This window comes from Oryza brachyantha, chromosome 4 (genome assembly GCF_000231095.2).
Source record: "Oryza brachyantha chromosome 4, ObraRS2, whole genome shotgun sequence".
NCBI lineage: Eukaryota > Viridiplantae > Streptophyta > Magnoliopsida > Poales > Poaceae > Oryza > Oryza brachyantha.
Window position 1 is genome coordinate 21,802,714 of NC_023166.2, and position 17,351 is coordinate 21,820,064.

The 17,351-nt window shown below is 38.8% G+C and overlaps 3 protein-coding genes across 13 annotated transcripts in view; 1 reads left to right on the top strand and 2 right to left on the bottom strand.

The window, feature by feature from the left end:
* Positions 1-454: 454 nt before the first annotated feature.
* On the bottom strand, positions 455-2,250 carry LOC102712719 (cytochrome c-like). The gene is made up of 2 exons (XM_006653024.3): positions 1,847-2,250; positions 455-965 (listed from the first exon to the last, which is right to left on the bottom strand). Exons 1-2 carry the CDS (start codon positions 2,090-2,092, stop codon positions 873-875), a joined length of 339 nt encoding a protein of 112 aa, XP_006653087.1. The 5' UTR covers positions 2,093-2,250; the 3' UTR covers positions 455-872.
* Positions 2,251-3,028: 778 nt separating this feature from the next.
* LOC102721271 (pectinesterase inhibitor 28-like) lies at positions 3,029-3,800 on the top strand. The gene has a single exon (XM_006653862.3). It carries the CDS (start codon positions 3,125-3,127, stop codon positions 3,692-3,694), a length of 570 nt encoding a protein of 189 aa, XP_006653925.1. The 5' UTR covers positions 3,029-3,124; the 3' UTR covers positions 3,695-3,800.
* Positions 3,801-3,965: 165 nt separating this feature from the next.
* Positions 3,966-17,351, bottom strand: part of LOC102712353 — a 15,492-nt gene continuing 2,106 nt past the window's right edge. For 2 of the 11 annotated variants that reach the window (XR_005811592.1, XR_005811588.1), the window contains exons 3-9: positions 16,666-16,774; positions 16,107-16,182; positions 13,512-13,778; positions 11,999-12,091; positions 10,247-10,317; positions 9,526-9,617; positions 5,846-6,108 (exon numbers count right to left, since the gene is read on the bottom strand). Coding sequence is in view for 1 of the 11 variants with exons in the window: in XM_040523138.1 (XP_040379072.1) it covers positions 13,773-13,778; positions 16,107-16,182; positions 16,666-16,774 (191 nt within the window). In the remaining 10 variants the exon portion in view is untranslated. Of the gene's footprint in view, positions 4,423-5,845; positions 6,109-9,525; positions 9,618-10,246; positions 10,318-11,584; positions 11,678-11,998; positions 12,092-12,637; positions 12,717-13,511; positions 13,779-16,106; positions 16,183-16,665; positions 16,775-17,351 lie in introns of those variants that run through there. The other 9 variants (XR_005811591.1, XR_005811594.1, XR_005811589.1 and 6 more) reach the window with 9 other exon arrangements.

A 17,351-nucleotide genomic window follows, 5' to 3' on the forward strand; every position in this document is an offset into this window, starting at 1 on the left:
ATATATATAACACATGTAATTATCTAATTACAAATATTATCTTGACTCAATGGTCACCATACTCCTCTTCTATCCAGTGAACTGCTGAGAGGCCTCAAATCCTAGCGACATTTAAGTATTCTAATGCGTAAAATGACTTATTATTGATTAAAAAATAATTTATGGTTAAATCTTTTATATAAGTATTCTTAGTGATATAAAAACAAATGCTGAAAAATAAAGTACGATGAAAACCCCCCAACATCAACTCTAAATTTAAGTTTTTAAATTGAAAATGTGGCTACAAGTATAAGAAAAGACGCGAGACTTAGTTTTTCCGGTTAGCATCGGAACTTTTGATCTTTTCATCCAAATTTACAATAACAATAACACTGACAATATTTTGTTATCCAAGGTTGGGCGAAATATAATCTAGCTAGGTACATATCAGATCACTGCAGAGTGCCAAAGAACATCAATAACACATATGGAGGTTTTTACTATATATATGCTCGGAATCATCTAACTAATATATGCCCGTTGTCTTTTTTTTTTGAAACAATATATGCCCGTTGTCAGAATGCGATCCTGCATGCTAGCTACAATTAACTTTGGTCTGCATTGAAATGGATCGATATGCATCAATTCATGCGTACATGCATGTTTGTCTGAAGTAAAATTAATAAGATAATACTCTTATAGATACTTCAAATACGCACGTACTCATCGGTGGATCGACTCAAACATGCTTATTAGAGATATACATACATATTCCAGTAAATAATAATACTAGCTACGAAATTATGAATGGTCTTGCAGACAGCACATGCAGATGATCAATTGAAGTGTCGAGGAAGATCAATTCCTTCATACATGGAGGCGATATGGATCGATCAAGCGGTGGATTCCTTGAGGTAGGCGATGAGGTCGGTGCGCTCTTGCGGCTTCTTCAGGCCGGGGAATACCATCTTGGTGCCAGGGATGTACTGCGACCAAATCAAAATAGAAAGACTTAATTTGAAATCATCGTATTATATTTGGTATCAGAGCTAAAGCTTAGTTATTCATATAGCCCATGAAAAGCATGACACGGAGACAAATTTATGTACCTCTGTCGTATAAGTTAACACTCAACCTATTTAAGTATAAAGTAGTTAGTTTGGATTAACTGGCCTAGAAATAGTGTTATTGTGGTAGTTTAACACTAGATTGGAAGCCTGTGTGGATAATGGCATGCTTATAAGCCATCATGCTTCAACCATGATTTCATGAAGCAGATTAATTTTTTTTACACGATGTGAAAATGTAAATGTAATTCATGTAAAAGAAAGGGTAAGTGTGCTATCGTGAGAATGTGTCTACTTTATGCGTAGAGCAGGTTGATGTCACTGTAGTAGAAAAGACCTTTGTAAGCGATCAAAATGGGCATAATCAGACTGTTGGCTGGTCTGTCTCTTAATGCGAAGATGATGTTTTCGCAGACATGCCATCCACCTCACCCCTTCCCGGTATAGCGCACCGCATACAATGGCGCACCGCATACAATGGCTCCTCTGGTCCTTATGTATCATATATAAGGGGTTGTTTGTGAAAATTATATTTATAGTAGCATGTGAATTTTGAAATAAGGGTGTTAGATGATCACTATTTCCTCTGTTATATATTATAAGACCTTTTAGTCTTGCCTAAATTTATTTATATGACTACATATATATAAAACACATATATTGATATATAAACAAATATACATAAACATATAAAATCTTATAATATGGAGCGGACGTTGATTGTGTACACTTGGGTGGGATTTAGAGGAAAAAATAGAGACACACAACGAAAGAAGAAGATGGTGTATACAGATGAGAACCTTCTTGGGGTTGTGCAGGTAGTCGTAGAGGGTGCCCTCCTCCCAGATGACGGCCATGTTCTTGTTGGCGGTGGAGTAGGCGTACCCGGGGGTGGTGCCGGACTGTCGGCCGAAGAGGCCATGAAGGTTTGGCCCCTGCCTGTGCGCACCCCCGCGCTCCACCGTGTGGCACTGCGCGCACTTGGTCCGGAAGATCTTCTCGCCGCTCGCCGCGTTTCCGCCGGGGGCCTCGCCGAAAGAAGCCATCTCAATTGATATGATCGATCTCTAGCTAGCTTTCTCTCTTTTCTCCTCTCTGTATAACAGTATGAGTGTAATAGTTTTCTCTCTTCCTAACTAGAATCCTTTTTTCGAGCTCCCTCTCTGCTCTGAAAAATGACCCTGCCTGCAGCCTCGTTAGATGGACGAGAACGAAGAGCGGATGCAAGGACCAACGTACACCAACCATCCATCGCTCACGCCCAATTCGCCCGTGCATGCATGTTTAGCTTGCTAAAATCGAACGATAAAAGCAGCAGTAGGACTAGTATAGGACTATAGCCTATAGGAGAGTCCCCCCGAACGATCTGCTCGATCGATGATCCGCTCATTCATAGCTAATATGGGGCCTTTTTTTCGCTCTTTGAATGAATAACACAAAAATATAACATAATGTGTAGAGAAAACACAAAGAAATTTAAGATTGGATCAAAAACAAAAAAGAAAACTAAATATCAGATTGTGTAGAAAACACACAAAAAATGAGATTATGTAGAAAAATAAAATATTATACACAAATTATTGTACAGAGGAAAAAAGTTTAAGATGGTGTAGAAAAACACACAAAAAAATAATAAAGTGAACAAATAAAAAAATCTAAAAAATGATAATGAGTAAAGAAAGTTTTTGTAGGCGCACTATTCCTCCCTCCCGGCCCAGCCCATCTTAGGTGCACCTCTTACAGCCTGCGTAGGATCTTTGGGGATCCTCGAAAAATATATTTTGAAGTCGATCCGATTCACAAAGTCCGAAAAATAAATTATGATGAAAAAAAATCCTAAATATAACTTTAAATTTAAATTTAAAAATATAAATTTTGGCTTATAAACAGACCATGCATCATACGTCACGTGAACCAGATAGCAGATAGGGACATAGTGCATGTGAGTGTGGCAGTGACAGCCTCCAGGCAGGAGGAGAGCTTGCAATGCCGTTGCGCCATGCTACATATCCAACAGGAGATAAGAGACACCTCCAGTACTAGTATCAATTAATTATCTACTCCTTAGCAAGTTAGCAATGGTGCCGCCCGGTGCGTCCCTCCTCTTTCTCCTCATCCTCCTCACCGCCGGTCGCGCCACCTCGGCTGCGGCTAACAATAAGCCCCAGTTGCAGCAGCTAGTGCAGTCCACCTGTAACTCCACAACCTACTACGATGTTTGCGTGGCCGCTCTTGCTGCCGACCCCTCCAGCTCCACCGCCGTCGACGTCCGCGGCCTCTGCGCCATCGCCGCATCCGCCGCCGCCACAAACGCCTCAGCAGCCGGAACATCGGTCCTCGCTAGCGCGGCTGCATATCAATCTCAGGTGCCGGAGCGTGCGGCGCTGCTCCGTGCGTGTGCCGCCAGGTACGCCGACGCGCGACAGGCTCTGGCCTCGGCGCAGGAGGCCATCAAGGAGGAGGCCTACGACTACGCGTTCGTGCACGTCAGTGCGGCGGCTGAGTACCCAACCATGTGCAGGGCACTGTTCCGACGAACCCAAACTCCGCGGGGGTACGGATACCCGTCGGAGCTGGTGAGGCGTGAAGAGGGTCTGCGCCGCCTCTGCACTGTCGTCCTCGACATTATCTCCCTCCTCGTGCCATAGCCTACTATATATCTAGGTACTAGCTAATGCTCCCTTCATCTCTAAATTAAATGTATGCCGTCGTTAAACCGTTTGTCTTATTTAAAAATTTATATAATTATTAATTATTTTTATATCATTTCATGTATTGTTAAAAATATTTTTATGCATATATATAGTTTTACATATTTAACAATATTTTTTTAAATAAGACGAATAGACACAAACATGTGTCAAAAAATCAACGGCGTCAAACATCTTACCATTTTACTACTACTATTTCGTTGTTCGATCGATCGGCTTCAGTCAACGTTGATTAATTAATTATTAATTGTCATCAGATAATTACAAGGAAATTAACGTCGTCGATCTCTAGCAAGAATACTGCTTGATCGATATAATTATTTACTCCAATTGGAGTAGCAGTTGGCTTAATTGACATTCATCTAATCATTTATATATATGCTGATTATCGAAATAGTTCCAGCTACTTTACTATCTAATAATGCATGCATGTGATGGTGATTGTACATATGCATGCGTACATAAAAAGGACCGTCGATATAAATGATGACGGATGAAAAGGGCAGTCACGGACTCATGTGTGTTGGTTGGATCTTGGACTTGCTCGTCCCATCGTCTTCTACTACTTGGAAACGAATCCGGCCGCATTGGCTCTAATGAAATCCTTGCACATATGATCTGTTCTCCTAGTTACCGCGTTCGGCCCTAAATCTAAGTTAACTTACCTGACGCGGAAAACGTAAAACATAGTAATAGATTAGTACATGATTAATTAATTATTAATTATTAAAAAAATATAAAATATATTAATTTGGTTTTTTAAAACAACTTTCCTATAGAAAATTTTTGTAAAAAAAAATACACCGTTTAGTAGTCAAGAAACATGTGCGTGAAAAACGAGAATGATAAGTTAACTTATGTAGAGAGCCGAACACGGCCTTTGTTCACTTAACTAATGCATATTGCTACGGCAAGGTTACTTCACAACCCTAAGGCGAAAATGTTTATAGTAGTACTACCCCCACCACCAACAACTCCTTGTTTTTTTATCTACTCTATTTTTAAAAGAAAAAATAATGGTAGATTTCATATATTAACCGTTCATAGTAACTTAGCTTATTGTGAAAAGAAAAGAACTGTGAGATTCATAGACCCATATGTTAATAACAAATATATGTAACAATTAAAATATGACACATAAAAAATAATATTAATAACATGTTATAATATTTTTTAAAATTCAAGTTGCAACGCTAGTTGGCCAAACGGCAAGCTAGGCTCATGTGGCCTGCTACGTACGACACGCCCCTGTAGTCCGAGCCTATGCGACAGTGCAGCTCACAATGACCTCATATCATTGTTGATGTCAACGTGAACGCTGACGTGTCACACACGAAGTCCGAAAGTCACTCTAAGACTGCTCTAGTGTACGAGCTAAATTCTTAGAAGGTGCGCAAGCGTGTCAGTCAGTTTGATCATGTAACTAACAAATAAATAGTAAAACAAGTCGATCGGCTATCAAGCCGATAGGTAACTGAGAAACCAACCGATCGGACGTTGATGTAGCAGTATTTAGCCGATAGGCTGATCAATCGGCTATTGAAAGCTTGGATCGGCTGAGAATCCGATACATGTGAACTCAAATAGTTTAAATAAATAGTAAATCATTTGCTACAATCGTCTAAAACCAACTAGCATGTGATCCTCGTAAGTTGATGCACTACAAAGTAATTATCGATCCAAATAAATCAAACCGATTGGTATAAAAATAATGCATTAAGGCAGTCAGCTATTCTATCGCTGTAAATATGATAAGCATGTAGATCAACAAAAATCATCGGCTATAAACAACTAACAAATGACCAAGATCTATAAAATATCTAGCCTAGATTACTAAGAATAATCATAGAAGATCGGACCAAACCGAGATAGTTCAAGATTACGCTTAGCAATGTCAGGATAGATACTAAAAAGATCTAGATTGCTATCAAGTCGATGAGCTGATGACTGATAACTTATCGGCCGGTACTCCAATAAAACAATGAGCAAGATACATCAGCATGATATAAACTATTTGATAAATGCAATCTAATAGATTGGACCAAACCGAGACGGTATCAAATTAAATATGTTAAATAACAAATATCAAACCAACGCAAATCACCCAAAGTGCTCGACCAGATCAACCCAGGATACAAAGTAACTTAAGCTGAAACTGATACCACAACTAGCAACCATAGCAAATCAGAAGATCGGACTGAACCAAGACAATTCTAATTGCTGTGACCGGTGGAACGTAGGACTTACCCTTCCACTGAAGATCAAGACGATGCAGCCCCACGTCAAATGTCAAGTTCCGCTGGTGTTGAAACTTCGGTGAAGAGGGCAACGATGCGCCAAGAGTAATTGATCTACATATTGAGAAATAGATGATTTACCATGACCCCATCATGTTGTGCTAACACGAGCAATGCCGAGTCACGTGGGCGAGACACAACCAAACCTATCTCTGACTATGCCTTGTAAGAGTATTATTAGTTTAGTTTGGGTGGTTAATGATAAATCAAATTTGGTGTGACTAATATTTTTATTGACTATATTCTTGTATACTCTCATTTGGATATGGGTTTGAAAATAATAAGATGTATGTATTAATCTGCACATATTCTACATTGGTCTCGTATGGATCCAAATATCAACAATCATCACATTAAAACTATACGATGTACAATAATGATATATGAATCCATACATTTTATTTATTATATTATATATACCTAGTACTAAATTTTCTTTGGCAAAACTATTGGTGATGTTTTTTAACAACCCTATTGGACATCATATAGGGTCTATGGTTTAGATTTTAGGGTTTAAGGTTTAAGGCTTAGGGTTTAGGGTTTTAGGGTTACGTGTTACTAGGGTTTAGGTTATAGGGTTTGAGGTTTAGGGTTTACGGTTCCTAGGGGTGCAAGAGTGAGACAATTTACTAAGGTGCAAGTTCAAGTGCAGCTCCTCTACCACCTCCGCCTCCTTTTTCGCCACCTCCTCATGGGTTTCTTTCACATGACTTCTTCACTCCACAATATGCATACTTTGGCATGCCTCCACATGACTACTTCAATCCAGTGCTAGGGGCTCTCAATACACTGGACAGGAGGCTATGCATGCCAAAGTGCGTGGACTTAGGATTGATGTTGGCACTTTGAACTCCTCCATGGGTAGATTGTCCTCTCAAGTTAGGACTCTTGATCGTCGTGTGCAGCTTTTGGAGAGTTCTCAGGCTTTCGTTTATCATCATCGTCGTGATACCTCTCATCCATCTTCTTCAGCGCGCCCTGCTTCTCCTCCATAAGATTGATGCTTTTTGGTCCTTGATGCCAAAAAGGAGAGAAAACTAGGCTCTTTATCTTTTGGAAGGGACCGGAAGTAGTGAGGTTAGTTACCTCTATATGCTAGGTTAAGTGGTTGGGCTATATTATGTATGGGTAAGGGCTATTACTCTATCTTGTGTGTTTTCTTTCGTTTTGTTGAACTCCTTGTCTTTGGACCTCAATGGTCTTGTAATAGCTTATGTCCTTCTTGTGAGACCTCTTCAGATGCTTAATGTCTCTTATGGTTGAATGACTATTATTGTGAACTTGTGTTATGATGGATGGTTGATGTGATTTTGATTTACTTGTGACCATTCTATGCATGTTTTTAGGGGGAGCTCTTGTCTTTCCTTGTAATTTATCCTTGTCATCTAAGTGAGATTATATATTGTTTATAGTGTTTGTCATCAATTGCCAATATACCAAAAGGGGGAGTGTGAAGCATCTAGACCCCCATTAGACCCCATTGTTGATTTTGGTAATTAATGACAAGCACTAATTGTGGACCCTCATTAGACCCCATTGTTAGGTTCACTTGATGTGTGCACTTGGATGATCACCAAATGATTAAAATTGATGGCGCAAGGCGAAGGAAAGAAGACGGTAAAACTAGTGTTTAATTTTGTAAGTTGATGAGGTGAAGGGCGATCAAATTTTCTAGTTTATCCGTTAGCTTTGCCATACTATTAAGAGGGATAATGATCCTAAAGAGATGATTTTAACTGCCACGTTAGGTCATTTGCATAAAACACTTGGATCACTCTTTTATCCCTGCATAGTTCACTGAGCTCGGCCAGACCAGGGTCGGTCAGACCGAGTGCACCAAGCCGGTCTGACCGTAGGTCACTGGCCGAACTGACCGCCTCCCTAGAAGCCAAATTTATGCTCTTCGGGATGACCGATACAGCCGACGGAGCCACAGTCGGTCAGACCGAGCTAGGGTCGGTCTGACCGAACTCTTAACGTCTGTCTGACCGGCAAGCTGATGAGATCATCTGACAGAGCTTCAACAGCTAGTTTTCTAGCCATTGCACAGTAGCACGGTCTAACCGGCCATATACCTCTAGTCTGATCGGCAGAACACTAATATACTCCTCCACCAGCAGCAAGAGATCTCTCTTGGCTGCCATTTCATTTGCTCACATCCCTTGCATCTCTCACACACTTGAGCTTAGGGTTCATCCATTTAGTGTGTTAGAGAATGTTCTAGCCAAGAGTGAAGTGCATTACTTCCATTGTAGAGCTAGTGTGACACTTCATCATCTCCAAGCCAGGAATCGCTTGTTACTCTTGGAGGTTGCCACCTCCTAGATAGCTTGTGGAGGAGTTGCCCGGTGACCTCTCCAAGAAGATTGTGGAAGAGGCCCGACGTCATTTGTGAGTGGCTTGGTGTTCGCCATCTTCAGAGTGGAGAAAGAACAACACTAGTGATTGAGGCTTGGGTATTCCTCTCCTTGGACCGACTCTCGCCTTGCCCACCTCTTGACGAAGGGGGTATGCGGTGCCTTTGTGGTTAAGCGGTGGAGTTGGGCTCGCTTCAACCGGGAGTAGGATACCAGCGAGTTTCCAAACCTCGATGAAAAAATCCTTGTCTCTCTTGTCGCATTTACTATTGTGCAATTTACATTTCTAGAGACACTTGTGATCACATCACCCTAGGCTTGCTAAACTAGACTTAGGAAGTAAGATTTACTTTCCTGGTGATTTACTTGAGCCACTTTCATCCTAGGATTGCAAAACATAACTTAGTTGCTCTATTAGTCTTGTCCTTCGCCAAGCCTAGCAACTTAGGTTAGTCTTGATAATGTGTTATTTATTTTTAAATCGCCTATTCACTCCCCCTCTAGTTGACATCTTGATCCTACAATGTGTTAGGTTATTCACCAGCTCATAGATAAAGCCCCATGATATCTCTGCCTTTCAAATGAAAAAAAAATGTTAGGTCCTACGCAGCAATAGATATATCATTTTGTAGGATCTTGACAAATTTGACTATAGCATTATTTGTAAATCAACTGATAAAATGGTCCACATTCACATGCACTACATTAGTGGATCTTGACAAATTTGCCTATAGCATACTTTGTAAATCAGCTGATAAAATGGTCCAAATTCACATGCAGTATATTACTGGATCTTGACAAATTTTGACTATAACATACTTTGTAAATCAACTGATTAAATGGTCCAATATTAGTGGACCTCTAACTACCCCCTCTACCAAATAGTCCAATTCCTTGTGTAAAAATGAAGGGTTATCAGGAGAAGATGATAACAAAATATGCCACTATGTGATCCCACTTCGATGTGATAAGCTGAATATTGCATTTGATTGTTGTTGATCATAAATTAGGTACACAAAAATTGTAAATGGCAGTTCAGATCCACTCAGCAAAATACAAAACTTTACAATAGCAAAATGCATATTGTAACAAATGGCAGATAGAGGTATCATACCTTAAATCCCATTGACAAATGAAAGCACTTTTTCTACTGTCAAAGAAGCAACTGCCCTTCAAGTGGCCAAGACTGGTACAATCAAGAGATGCCTACATGTAAACAGGGTAATCTTAGTAACAACAGAAGAACAGTAAACGCAATCTAATTCCTTTATCAGTAACATGACAGCTTAATTAACATTTGGAATATAAAATTGTAAAGTGGGTATTCATACTAACATCATCACAAAGATTGCCCAACAAACTGGAAGCAACATAATCAATCTAGTTTCTTTAATAAAATCATTTATTCTGTATTGGTCTATGTAGTACATCATTAATTATATTGATCATTTCTTTTCTACTAGTTATATGGCCGTACTTCGCAACGGAATTATAATTGCTGATAAGGAAATATAGTTAGTTGAAATCAAAAATTTTATTTCCAATATGCCAATAATAAATAAGCTTTATAAATTTTAAGTAAAATATATAACAACGAATAATAACATATAAGTGGGAGGGGGCATAGGTGAGCAGTTTCTAGGAGAGCAAAAAAATAGGTAAAAAAGGTGCCAAGCTACTTGTTTGTTTGGACCATGTTCTCGCAAAGGCCAAAAGATAGGTGGGGGAGAGGGAGTGGGTTATTTAATACTGTGCTCTCGTGATATCCGGAAGTCAGTGAGATGAAATACATCAGTAACACTAAGTACGGATATAGTAGTAGTTTTCTACAGTACCTTGTAGAAGCAGCTTGATCTAAATGGACATGTATGAGTTCCAAAATCAAAAATACTTGCAATCAATAGACCTGCAAAAGATTAGACATTAGGACATATATGAAATACTCAGGCACATAATGCTATTAAAAAATAATTTAGTCATAAAAATTCAGCTTGGATATTTCAAAAATGGGCATGTATAAGAATCAAGAAATGTCATTTTCAAACAAATTGTTGTGCTATGCTTAGTCAAGTAATTATAAAAAATATGCCAACAATCTCGAGTCACATAATAGACAGTGCTTGCAAAGTATTTTTTTTAAAAAAAATATTATATATACAAGTCCGAAGAGTTGCACATTTTTTAGGATAAAAAAGAACCAATAATTGAGGAGCACAATTGAAAAGCACAGTATAAAAAGTCGACAAAATTTTATAAGGTTGTCCGACAAGGACAGCTCTGTAAGGGAAAAGCAATGGGTGCTAGCTAGCACAACGAATTTCTTAGTTGAAACCAGGGCTAAATTAAACTTCTTTGATAAAACAAGTAGTACAAATCTAAAAGAATTTTTTATTATTAGATTTTTTGTGATCTAAGCCATGTAGATGTATAAAATGAAGTTACATTATGTATTTTTTTCAACCTAGCCATCAACTTTAGATTTTTATGAGCCAAACATATTTTTCACGTAGAAATAACATAATTGAGTTTTTTTTATGGGTAAACGAATTCAATCATATCGAGTATATCATAGATGAATTGTTCAAAAACAGCGTGGAGAATGATCTGTTTTGTGTAGAGTAAATGGATACTTCTTAATTATTTAAGTGCCAAGTCAAGGCTCCAGAAAGTTAAGTAAATAATTTAGTACATATAAAAGCATCCCTATCAATAACATGCTAATGTAGATTCAGGAAAAAACAAGTGAGCATTTAATTGTTCATTACAAATTTGTTTTCTTTCAGAGCATGGATGATCCCAAAAGCCCGCTGGACAGCCAATTATACTGAGAAAAATAAAAAAACTCCAGTATCTATAGGACGCTGCAAAAAATAGTCTTTTGGTTCAAGTATGCCATGGTATTTTTAGTCATGCACCATTGCACTTACAGCAGCCTTATTCACTTATTGGTCACAAATATTAGCTGCCAAACAGAATTTGAGGTATGAGACAGGGGGACAAAGGGATAAAACAAAATCTGATCATAGAGACTTTCTAGCTCCAATAGAGGCTAAGAAAAAAAATGTTTGGCGATACCAGACATCTAACTTAAGACATAAGATGGTACTGTAACCCAATTGCGTATAGAAACACATCAAGTTTCAAAACATCGATGGTAAATAAGCCATACTTACATGTATGAAAATGTAGTATGATATCCTTTTCTTGGTTGTACGGATAATTTTGTCCTGCCCTCTTCTAAGGCCGTGTTCATTTATGGTATGGGTAAGTTAATTTACTTGGCACGAAAAACATAGTAATAGATTAGTACATATGATTAATTAATTATTAATTATTAAAAAATATAAAATAGATTAATATGTTTTTTAAACAACTTTCCTATAGAAAATTTTTGCAAAAAATACACCGTTTTTTAGCAGTTCAGGAAGTATGCACGCGGAAAACGAGGGGATAAGTTAACTTATCAACCCGAACGATTGCGGCCTAAGAAACATTCCTGAACTTGTTTGCACCCTACGCATGTGCCATAAGCATAAATGAGTTGGAATTGAGGAAACATGTTCTTAAGAGAATAATCTTATCCAAACCTGTTGTTATCCCTCCAGTTGATGAATCAACAACTATAGATTTCTTCGTGAGAAGCTTTGCCAATGAAATAAATACTCACATTCTTCCTTCAACTGAGAACACAGAGAAGTCAATCACTATTGAATCAAACAGACAATAAGCATTCGAACTGTATATGAATGCACGTGAGGATTTATTCAATTCAACTCAAAGAATGAGACAGACAGATGTACAACTCAGTTAAAACTTAAAACAATACATCTTGTTGCGTGTGTGGCTTTGGATTTTCTTTTTCGTCATGGGAGTTTTTTTTCCTTTTTCTTTTAATGTGCAATGTGGGCGTCTTTTTTCGGTTTTTCTTTTTCACGTGCGACAACCGTGGGGAGGATGGATGGAAGGACGACGACTCTGCTTTTAAGTAGTAGAGATAGAGATATTGACATGTGCAGATGGACATGTTGTAATGCACGGGTATATTACTAGTATACGTAACAACAGTATATGTTATATTGTTATACTTCTGAATTGTGTTGGTGAAACACATCTTGTACTTCAAGCTGTGATATATCATCTACAATTTCTTGTAGAGTTGTAGGTCATGCGTATTACATCATGTCAAGTGTATATAATTTCTAATTTCTAAGTCTTTTGCTGCTCACCTATCTAGCTCTGCACAATATTTAGGCTCCAGTCCACTTGTAAATAGACGACCGACCCGACCCAGATAGATGTTCCTACCTATATGATTTAACCTCTTTATACAAGAGTTACTGCAAGATACAGGTTGCTCCATGTACAAAACAGAATGAAAATAGAAGGCATACGGAATACAATGCTCAGCCCATAAACCAAAATAGTACTCCACACTCACAATTTAAACCAGAAAAGGCAAGCACAAAAACTCCCCCTGCCTCCCTCTCCCCAGGTCCCCGGCCCTGGCCTCCTCTACCCTGGTCCTCGGCCAGGCTGTCCGAGTCCCCGGCCTCCCCACTCCCCGGCTCAAAAATAGTAATTTGCAAGCTCATGGGAATACTAATTGTGTACAAACAAGGAAAAAACAGCCGGTATCACAAAATCAATCTCAAACATAACAGGTGCCAAAATAGATATTGTCATCCTAATGACCAAGATCATTATTATTTCCTTGTACCATGTAATCATTTAACAAGTTATAATACATCTCAGTAATGGTAATTTGCAAGGTCACAGGAATATTAATTGTGTAATACTAACAAGGCAAAATAGCAGGCAGCACAAAATCAATTATAAACATATATAAGGTGCCAAAATAGTGATTTCTGGTGACCATGAGAATTTTCTTTTTGGGAGCACTTTTATTATACAAACGATGGAATTTTAATTCTTCTCTAAGCTTAGATGAAAACATATCTTCCAAAATTTTTCCAAGAAACACCTTTCAGCCCATTCAAAAACAAATGAATACATTGTAGGAAAATAGGAAGCAAAATTTAACATGCAGCTTGCAGTTACTGCAATACACTGTAGCAACAATAGGAAGCAAAAGCTTTGAACCTGTATGCGGCCTCCAAGGCTCCAAAGGGTAAAAACTGAAGTTAAGCCTGATATGCAAACCAAAGGTCACACCTGAGACAAAGTTTGAAAATTATTACATCGGAACATAAACCTTGCTGTTGATCTGCAATTCTGCATGCAGCTTGCAGTTACTGCAATACAGTGCAGCAAAAATAGGAAGCAAAAGCTTTCAACCGGTATGCAGCCTCCAAGGCTCCAAAGGGCAAAAACTGAAGTTAAGCCTGATATGCAAACCAAAGGTCAAACCTGAGACAGTTTGAAAATTATTACATCAGAACATAAAACCTTGCTGTTGATCTGAATGCAAGGTTGCAGTTTAATGATGTTGCAATAATAAATACTAAGGCAAAATTTTTCTTCATTGCAGAAACAGTGCTCAAGCCAATACAAGTGTATAACACACTAAGAAACTAATGGGAAGAACACTGGTTAGAATAGTTGAGTCTTGCAATTCTTATCAAGATAAAATGAAATAGTATAACACACTAAGAAACTAACGAGAAGATCACACTCGCAAAACACGAGCATATTAAGCTTGTTTAAGAACACAAGTCTTCCAAAACCAACCAAGCATCTAAAAGTTAATAGCCTGATGCACATGTATTTGCCAAAAGCAAATAGACTCTTGACCATCAATGACAGTATAATGATCTGTAATACACAAAGTATGAATCTTTTGAAAAAAAAATCTTATATTGCAGTTGTCATATTTGCTCAACCACAAATACCAAAATACTATATAGGCATTAGTTAGAACATCTAGAGTAGCATCATAATTTGTAGGGTTTCCTATAGCTTATACAAGTTAACAGTAGCAATCAATGAAGCAGACACATGTGCTGTTCCTTTGGTGACTGCCTTGACGGTAAGCACTCAAGGAGGCCACCTATATGCTCTTGGCAGGAAGCAACCGTACAACCGACAAAATCAAAACTTAACAACTAAAATCATTACTTGGCAACTAAAAAGAGGTTGACCATGCATGTTATATCAGCGGAGGAACCATATGTGCCCAAAAAATCCCATCAAGTTGACCAAAATGTAACTCCCCAACAGAATGCAGCTGAACACAACAGGTTAAGGAACAGAAGCACCTTCCGCACCCAAAGAAATCAGATGTTGATCATCGATGCAGGCTCCAAGCGATAGCAAACCATCGTAACCCTAATCAACATGCAAATCCCGAAGGAAACCTCCCTAAGCACGAAATCTCAGCTTGCGCTTCAGATCTGACCCCACTACCTCGAAACCATACGTATACAAGCAGATCAAGCAAACCAGGAGAAGGACCAACCGCAATCGAAGAGATCAAGTAGGGAGAGGAAATGGGGGGATGGGCACCGAGATGGACAGGCAGAGAGCAAGCCTGGAGACATGGAGGAGCGCGTCGTAGACGAACGCGTGGTTGATGCACTCGAAGCGGAAGAACCGAGATAGGACGCCGGCGTGAGCACAACCCCGACCTTGCCATCGGAGTGGAGAGCTCAGAGGCGGCCTTGTTCGCGACGACGGTCTTGAAGAGGTGGAGGCATAGCGGTGGACGTGCACGGGCGGCGTGGTGGAGGGGTGGCGGCGTTGGACATGCATAGGCGGAGGGGTGGCAACGTTGGTCGTGGAGAGGCGGAAGCGGTGCGGTGGAGAGGTGGCGGCGCTATGGAGGTGAGGGTGGCGCAGTAGAGGTGCTAGGGTGAGTGGTAGCGCCGATAATCTCAGTCGTAGATTCGTAGATATACCGAGATAAGCCGTTGGATTTGAGGATGTAGAAGTGAGGAGTGAGGACCTCAGTTGGTGCACTATAGGGTAGATAGATAATGGCTTCATCGAGTTCCACTAGTCAGTTTCATTTAATTCCGCATAAGATTAAGTGATCATGCATAGCCTAAGATTAGATTAGATTAGATTAGATTGGATTAGGTATTATTTCAGAATTATTTCCTACATTGTGGTATCCTAAGGCCATGTTCGTTTGAGGGGGTTTAAGTTAACTTACCCCGACGCAAAAAACGCAGTAATAGATTAGTACACGATTAATTAATTATTAATTAGTAAAAAATATAAAATAGATTAATATAATTTTTTAAAACAACTTTTCTATAGAATTTTTTTGTAAAAAATACACCGTTTAGCAGTTCTATAGAATAAGTTAACTTAGAGGGGGCGGCGAACGCGGCCTAAGAACATTGTGGTATCAGAGCCTTCTTAGGGCTTTGCATGTTTCCATCACAAGCCGTATTATAGATTAATATGGCCTCAGCTTGTGTTCAAATTTAAGGGTTTATGTTTCTGTTTATTAGGATAAGACTCAAAATTACGTTCAAGCTGGGCGAGTTAGTTTGACTCATGGTTTCATCCCAATTTAAGAGAAGGGGTTCACAGATTAAGGACTTAAGAAGCCCTAATGTTATACAGATTAAGTGGACTTAAGAAACCCAAATGTTATACATACATTTCCTTCCAAGTCAATATTTGGATGGTATACCTAAATGCAAGCTACAATGCATAGAAATTAGTTAAGAGGCAGCAACACACAATTCACTGGGAAGAAAATATAGCATAGATAGTTATATCTTATACCTTTGTATTGCACTTGACCTTTGGAGGCTCATGAGGATAAGGGGATACTTGAAAAGTAAAGACGAAAGTGCCACCTCTAAAAAGAAAAAAAAAATCAGTATTGATAGAACAGTAGGACTATGGTATGCAGAATTGGCATTTCTCACACACAAAAAAAATCACAAATGAATTATCAGTGCAAGCCTAGACAGGGATAGTCAGCCATCTATGTGGGATGAATCAGCAAGGCTGGAAGGTGCTACCAGCCTAGGTGGCTGGCTTTTTAAAGGCTTACACAAGTCAGTTGTAAAATGTGATTAAGCTTATGTCAAGGCAAAAGTATCCACAAGAAGTGGTGGCATGCCTATCACCTAGCCAACAGACCATGGGATAATGGATATCCATTCTAGCTTATGGTTATGTTAACCTCCTTTTGCCATAAACAGTTCTGGAAAAACTGTAAATGTTTTTTTAACATGACATATAATCTTTCAAAACTACCAATAGTAATGGACATAAACCTGTTTGGTAGTGCAGAAAACATAAAAAACACAAGGTAAACATTAATCATTCTACTTACAGGTAATATCCTTCATCAGGTCGGACGATAATCTCAAAATTCATCAGATCATCCTTGCCGTTGGGAAAAGAAATTGATGTGCTCTTGGGTAGGTTTAGCTCACTAATATCTGCACAGTATCATATAGAAGTCATAAATAATTTATGGCATGATAAAGTTGTAATAAGGAGAAATTTATGATAATCAAAATAGAAGACTGGATTATCAAAATCTAAATTTATTTACATCAAAAACCCAATCCAACTCGATCATGTGGATAAATGATACAAGCTTGATGGTACAAAAATAAAGAAAGAAGAGAACTTCATAAGTCCAATTTGGCCCAACTAGTTACATACAAAAACAGCAACCCCTGTAATTTTCTTGCACAGATCCCTACAGATCATTACTCATGTAAATAATGTTGACAGATATTGCACATGCACAGATGAACTTGTGACTTAGTTTGTCCAGTTCTTGGCCTCAAGAAAAGCCTTTCAAAGCACTCCAAGTCAGATGGTCCATCAATTCATGGTTTGGTCACAGTGCATGGCTGGAAGAATTGCTTTCACATATTCTGTAGCAACTGGACAGCATGGCACAGACAGTGCATGCCATGGAATATATTACTGAAATGAGATACCATACACCTAGCCTAAGTGCCACAAGTTAACACTACATCGGAATAGCTGTCAACCTGCCACCAT